Below are 7,500 nucleotides of genomic sequence, written 5' to 3'. Positions count from 1 at the left end.
TCCCATATAGCTGTAATGAGTGGCTGAAGCATTTTAGCTGCATTCTCTGGATCTGTGTTGAGGTGGTCTCGACCAGGGGCTTTACCGTTGTTGAGAGATCTGATAGCTTAAATAACTTCTTCTACATTGGATTGTTCAATAACTATCAACATTGAGGTCAGCCTCTGCTTCTAGTATGCTATCATCGGTTGTTGGTGGTGGTCTGTTCAAACTTTTACTTTAGTACTCCGCCTATTGAGTTTACTGTTCTGCGTTTGTTGTCAGCAGCCGTTCTCGCCTGTGTGGGGTGGGTGCGTCAGTAGTTCATCGGTACCTGCCATACTATCTTGTTGATTCTGTATACTTTCTTCTGCTCCCCTTTGGCTGCGGCTTCTGCTTGGCTTGCAAGGTTGTCCATGTACACCTGTTAATCTGCTCTTGCGACGGGCGCAATAGCTGAATGGTTAAAGCGATGGACTTCCAGTCTGAGGGTCCCGGGTTCGAATCTCGATAACAGCGCCTGGTGGGTAAAGGATGGAGATTTTTCCGATCTCCAAGGTCAACATATGTGCAGACCGGCTTGTACCTGAACCCCCTTCGTGTGTATACGCAAGTAGAGGAAGATCTGCTCTTGCCATCCTCTTCACTGTTAGGCCACTTTCCTTATACTGAGCTCTTGACACGGTGATCATCAATTGACTGTCCATACAGCAGTGAAAGACTATGGGCCTTCCAATCTTTATGTTTTACATTTCATTCCGGACGCTATCGAAAGCATGAACGTCTGGTCATTCTTGACTAAGATCCGTGGTGATCTTAGAACCTTTTTGAGGCAGTGTACCTTCCATGATCCCCTATATCAGAGCCAGAGTTGAGCGCATCGCGGTCAGCCTGTTTGTCTCTGTGATTATAAGCGATAGTTTTTTTACGCTTGTCGACAGACCGTAACAAAATCTGTCACGCTAACCGTTTGGGACAGCCAATAGTTTCTTGTCAGTCAGGGGCGTGTATGCTGTTTAATCAAGGGAAAGAAGCCACAGGGTGTTACGAAATGGTGATTAACGAAGAGGGTGAGAGCGATGATTTGTCAACCTTGTTTATATCGCAGATAGCAATTTGGATGTTGTTGTTCAAAGCTATGGAAATCAATGGTTTGATCTTGGGTTTGCTTCATTTTTTTTCTGAGTGTGAAGGTGTAATGGTGAATATGGGGAGGACAGGGGTTTGTATTGACAACAAAAATTTTAACATTTAAACGTACACACACACACACACACACACACACACACACACACACACACACACACACACACACACACACACACACACACACATCTATCTATCTATCTATCTATATTTATCTTTAGCACGTCTGTTTCAAGTAATCAGTCTAATTGTTGTGTTTGATGATTTGTTACAGACTTATCGCAACGACCATTACTTTACATTGTACCCAAGGATTTTAACATTTTGGTTTTTGATAATGATCGATAATAGGAGGTCGAGGTGGGGTGGTGGATGAGGGTCCATTTAAGGGTGGGACGGACGACTTGACAAGACAGTACTCCCCCTGAGGTACCCCGGAGTCAACCAGGCTGAGAGGTACAGCCACATGCAGTGTTGATCAGGAAATTAGCGCAACACTCCCAATGACGTGACCGTCAGGTGGATGACCCTCGACTGTGTGGTCCCAGTCTTCCCATGTGAGGCAACAGCACACTTAACTTTGGGTAAGAATCGACCATGGGCCGAAACAAAGACCCTAAACTATCATGGGGTTTGAACCCAGGACGCAAACACTTCGCCAAGGCGGCAATGCCTGTTGGACGACTCAGGGAAGAGAGAGAGAGAGAGAGAGAGAGAGAGAGAGAGAGAGAGAGAGAGAGAGAGAACACCGAACACTGAAATGTTTACTGTCATTAGCTGTAAATCTCTAGGGACATAGTAGGTACAAATCAGAACCAAATGGCGCAAAACACATGAGATGGAACGCAAAGAAAAAACAGAATTGGGAGAGAGAGAGAGAGAGAGAGAGAGAGAGAGAGAGAGAGAGAGAGAGAGAGGGAGAGAGAGAGAGAGGGAGAGAGAGAGAGAGGGAGAGAGAGAGGGAGAGAGAGGAGGGACATGAATATTTGATTGAAACGGTGAACATAGATTGATAATGCATAATGTTTTATATAAACGTGTGTGTGTGTGTGTGTGTGTGTGTGTGTGTGTGTGTTTATAATGTGTAATTTGCAAAACATGGAAAAAGTAATCCATTTCGCATAACATTTTTTGTTACAAGAAGATTTATTCACAATGACAAAAATTATTTACAAGAAATCAACAAATAGAAAAAAAAGTCACAACAGTCCAAGGCCTCATTTCCTATATTTGATTTGTAATTGAAGTATTGCATATTTCATTATGATTCTTTTTTACATTGTCATTTTACAAGAAAACAAAACAAAAACAAAACACATTGGAGTAACCCACTTCCCACAATTTATCATAATGAGATGTATTCACAATCGAAAAAACAACAACATTACATGGATAAAATGATAGGAAACAAACATATATATATCTTACAAGTGTTCATAAAAAAAGTAACCAATATCAGCAACTCGCCAAATCATGGTCACAGTTAACAAATCATTTGCCCTTCGTTCACTGGTTGAGAAACAACATGAACACTACAGCGATGCCGTGTGCGGGTGAGTCTTTCCTTCCACTGTCTCTCACACTGTTTTCACAACGATGCTAGATGAACACCAGCACCATAGACTTTCTTCTTCTTCTCGTTCGTTAGATGTTAGTAAACCCCAGTCTCCGCGATGAAGGCAGCTGTACGCTGCAGGTCCCTCTCCACACAGCTGTAGAGCTGTCCGGGTGCTGTGGACATTCTCCTTCCAGTACACACTGTCGTACTGTACAAAAATTGCAAAGCAAATCGTGTCCGTTTTGTTACCTTTCAGAAACCTGTACAAAACTGTCAAAGCAAAGCTATGTCACGTTTACCTTCCAGAATGTTGAATATTTGAAGCGTGCGCGCTTTTTTTTAATTAAAAAAACAACAACCCAACAATAGCAGACCCATCTCCTCACAGGAAAGCAGAAAGATTCAATGAGTGAGGAGACGTGAAAAGCTTTATGCGTTCACCGAGTTATATATATTACCATGGTACAAGAAACTGTGACAGTGTCACCAACAGTAACCACACACCAGATTGGGTATGCTGTGTGTGTGTGTGTGTGTGTGTGTGTGTGTGTGTGTAAACAAAATGAGAGAACAGACGAAATGGGGTAGGGTTCAAGGATTGAGACAAATTTCATGCTGACATCGAACCCTGGAAAAAAACAAACACCTAACAACCCCCCTCCCCTCCCCCTACCCCCCCCCCCCCTGCAGTTGGAACTGGTTTACATGTTGTTTTTGCTTGATACAATTTACCGTCCTCGGAACCAAGAGAAATATAAATAAGATATTTGTCCTCATTCTGTTCGCTTGCTTCCAAACTTTAGCTCTTCTATTTGCCGAACGTCTCGGTTCCGAGTCACCAAAGATGCTTGTTACGCATAAGGACATCCAGCTCAGCAATAGTCATTCACCAAGATCTTCCCTCAACCCCTCCGCCATCATCTCAGACACCGACGGTGTTTGGTGACGATCCCTGGTCTTGCCGCCATCTTGAGTAATCCTTCCAGTGTTTCAGGTACCACGTGATCAGATCCGTCAAGGACACAAAGGACCCTTCTGATTGGTCAATGATGGTGTCATCACTAGTGGTTCCTGATTGGTCAGTTATGGCGTCATCATTGGCCCTTCCTGATTGGTCAATGATGCTGTCATCACTGGTGGTTCCTGACTGGTCAGTGATGATGTCATCACTGGTCGTTCCTGACTGGTCAGTGATGGTGTCGTCACTGGTGGTTCCTGACTGGTCAGTGATGATGTAATCACTGGTCGTTCCTGACTGGTCAGTCATGGTATCGTCACTGGTGGTTCCTGACTGGTCAGTGATGGTGTCATCACTGGTGGTTCCTGATTTGTCAGTCATGGTGTCGTCACTGGTGGTTCCTGATTTGTTAGTGATGATGTCATCACTGGTGGTTCCTATTTGGTCAGTGATGGTGTCATTAATGGTAGTTCCTTCTTCCTGTACTTCGTGTTTGTCTGGAGAGGCATTGTCTTCATCCAGACCAGCAGTTTCGTCGCTCGTGGCTGTGTTGGTAGTGGTATTTTGATTGGATGGATGCACCGGGCCCTCTGCTGGGGAAGACTGATCACTGCCTGTGTCGGTACCCTCGGCTGAGCTTGTTAAGGTGTCCGAGTCTTGGGTGAACTGTTGAAATGATTTTTGTTCTTCTTCATCTTGTGGCTTTAATGTATTCGTTGCAGGGCTGTGTTCTGAAGAAATGAATGGTGCAGCTCTAATTTTGGTTGCGTTCCAAGAGGAAGGCTCAGAACTGTTGCTAGAGATGACGGTCTCGCTAGAGGCGGTCATGTTGGCGTCTTTCGAAGAGTTGCTGGAAGTCGATGTAGTTTTGATTGAGCTCACTGAATCCGTTTTGCTTTGGTCAGTTACGTTCAGATTACTGGAAGAACGCGTGTTTACAGCATTTCCATCGTTGGAAGTTGGTGCTGTTGTCGACTGGTTGATGTTGATGACGAAAGGGACCAGGCTTTTAGAAACGTCAGATTTCTCGACATTCTCCACATTTTCGAAGGAGTACTCGTCTTCGTCAAAATTATCATACGTGTCCTCTGTTATAAAGTTTGTGTTCTGTTTGAGAGGTGATGATACAGGCATCTGTTTTGACTCCCCTGCGCTAACTACTGATTCATCCTTTCCCAGAGAAAGCGTTTTACCGGCTACTGACGCATCACTGGAATTTTTGTTGATGGATTGCGTCCCGTCCATTGCTGACTCAGCTGTAGTCGCTGGGTTCAGAACACCAGATGTTTGTGATTTATTTGTCTGTGATGTCGTGTTTGAAAAGGTTGTTGATGTGGAAGTATCACTTTCCATGAGAAGGGCAGCCTCTGGTTTGTCGTCAAACTGAACGGAAACGAGCAGCGTTGACACCGTGATGTTACCGGTTTCAATCTCTTCAGTGGAGGCATCGTCTGCTGTTTGATGAGTACCATTGGTGATGGGTGGATCTGATGGTGTCTGGTTCTGGCTGGTGTCATTCTCTTCACTGGCTGAAGCCATTACTACTCCCTCTCCTTTTCTTTTGCTGATGTATTGATCGGAGAATTTTTGATTCCTGAGTACGGAACTGTTGTTGAAACTGCTGTTTGAAATCGACGGGGGAGTAATATTCTCCGACTTATTTGTGGTATGTGAGCCAGAGCTGTTGGAGGGTGTGGTGTTTGTTTTCTCAGGAGCTGCTGGCACAACGCTGCTATGAACCATGGACTGAGCAACTGATGTGTTCCATTGAACTGAGGATGGAGCTGCTGTTGAGTTTTCATCGTGATGAGACCCCGATGTAGCATTTTCATCAGCAGTCATCGTGCTGTCGTTATTATCGTCAGACGGGGAAGAGGACACAAAAGAGTCATCTGCACTTGGATTGCTCGGACTCCTCGAGTTAGGTTTGTGCGATGATTCATCAATGGTGTCGTCCATCACTGTGTCATTCGAAAATGAAAGAACTGTGGGGCTTTGTGAAGACATTTGTGTTTCCTGGGGATTTTGCATATCGAGTGAAGTAGTGTTCCTCTTCATATTCACTTCTGTGACGATGGGAATGTCAGTATCTGTGACGCCCTCCGTCTGTCTGCTATCGATCATTCTCCCATCGAGGTTTGGCTGTATTTTGTCGTGTTCATCACTCGTTTCGTTAGCTGTCACCGTATCTTCACCAGCTTGATGTTTAACAATATCACCATTCTTTTGAGAACCAGTTCCATTGTTTGAATCACTGTCTGTGATGGCTTTTGCTCGAAACACCTCTTTGGCTGCAAACAGTTCTACTTCAGGAGTTGATCTTTCGACTTGGGCAGTGGCTGAAGGTGTTGGTGGTATGGTTTTGGATTTTACTGTGGTGACTGATTTACTTGGCTGAATATTCTCTGTGGACGGCTTGCTGGAATTCAGCGTGACCAGCAGCATACTGTCTTCAGTCTGGGATAGAGTGCAGCTGGTTGTGTTGCAGGTGGGTGTCTGTTGGTTTGTTAGTGTTGTGCTTCTCACTACCTCCACGGCAGTTTCTGTTGAGTTCGTGTCAGGTGAAACTTTCTGTACAGAACTTACATTGCTTTCGTTTGTTAATTTGAACGTTATCATATACCGAAGGCACAACAGTGCTGAAGTTAGACGCTGCGGATGTGTTTCTAATTTCTGTCTTCTTTTCTTCCGTGCTGTTATTGATAACGGGCACACCGGTGATGGCTGACTGCACGTTTTGTTCCTGTGGTTCACTTTCACCTTGCTTCTTTACCAACACTGTGCTGGAGTTAGCGAAAGAGCCAGTCTTTGCATGATCATTCTCTGTTTGGTCCACACCAATATGAGCAGAAAGTGTATGAATTTTGGTATTGTACAGGTCACTTTCGCCTTCTTCAGAATTGTTCTGCTCGTTGTGTACAGTCTTGTCTTTCGACAGGTTGGGAGTCTGGGAATGCCTGTCTTCACTCTTTGTGCTCTGGGACTGCAGCATCATATCATCCGTAACAGTGTTCCTGTCGACCGTGGTCAGGTCGTCAGCATCATGCTCAGCAGGTCTGGTGGATGATAGAGAAGGGTTGTTGCTCTTTTCAGTGATGGACACTTTGTAGGTTTTGGAAAACCCCTCGTTGGTTGCATCAGAGGGGATGGAAATGGATGCTGTCATGTCGGTCATTACCTTTCCACTCACCCTGAAATCAATGTTGTTCTCGGTTGTGGTGAAGTCTTCCTCTGTATCCGCATCTCTCAATGTTGGAGGCTGATTCGCTGAAATTTCACTATTGTCTTCCACATGATGGGGGTTGTTGGTGCTGGAATCTGTATTGGCGGTAGGTGATGCATCATGTTTTGATCCCGAAATGTTGTCCAGCAGGTTAATCATAAACTTTTCGATCTGAACATCTTCAGGTGAGTCTGGAAGGAAAAGTTTGCGGAACAGCAAGGTGGAAGGGGTGTAGAAAGCTCTGTCTGGCAGCGAGGATGGAGGGTGTGGGTGGCTGGTCTCCACGCGTCTCCGTATCTCGTCACTGTCGCTTCTCAAGGATGGGCGTCCATCGCTCATCCACGTGATAGGCTGCACACGGAGGTTTCTCACGGTGTAGAAAGGTGTCCTTCCAGGTGTGATGGGAGTAGTCTGCTTCTCTGTAGCCATGGCTGTTGTCTGTGCTGATGGTTTTGGTCTTGTTTCATTCACTGACAATGCCGGTTTCAGATTAGATTTGAAAACGTCCACAGCAACAGTGGACGTATTGGAGAATGAAGGCGTGGACGTCTCGTTTCTTGCCATGGAAGTAATTTCTCGTTGGCTTTGTAGTGTAGAGGAAGCTGAGGAGCTGAGCGTGTTGACGGTTGTGGTAAT

At 45.1% G+C, this 7,500-nt stretch overlaps 1 protein-coding gene across 1 annotated transcript in view; it reads right to left on the bottom strand.

Moving 5' to 3' along the window:
- Positions 1-3,350: 3,350 nt before the first annotated feature.
- The window catches only part of LOC143287215 (uncharacterized), a 15,080-nt gene continuing 10,930 nt past the window's right edge, over positions 3,351-7,500 (bottom strand). The window contains exons 6-7 of the mRNA XM_076595161.1: positions 6,518-7,474; positions 3,351-6,405 (exon numbers count right to left, since the gene is read on the bottom strand). Coding sequence (XP_076451276.1) covers positions 3,606-6,405; positions 6,518-7,474 — 3,757 coding nt within the window. The 3' untranslated portion in view covers positions 3,351-3,605. The remainder of the gene's footprint in view (positions 6,406-6,517; positions 7,475-7,500) is intronic.

The sequence above is a fragment of the Babylonia areolata genome, chromosome 11 (genome assembly GCF_041734735.1).
Source record: "Babylonia areolata isolate BAREFJ2019XMU chromosome 11, ASM4173473v1, whole genome shotgun sequence".
NCBI classification, from domain to species: Eukaryota; Metazoa; Mollusca; class Gastropoda; order Neogastropoda; family Buccinidae; genus Babylonia; species Babylonia areolata.
Note: the sequence above shows the minus strand (reverse complement) of the source record. Positions and strands in the feature narration are given on the sequence as shown.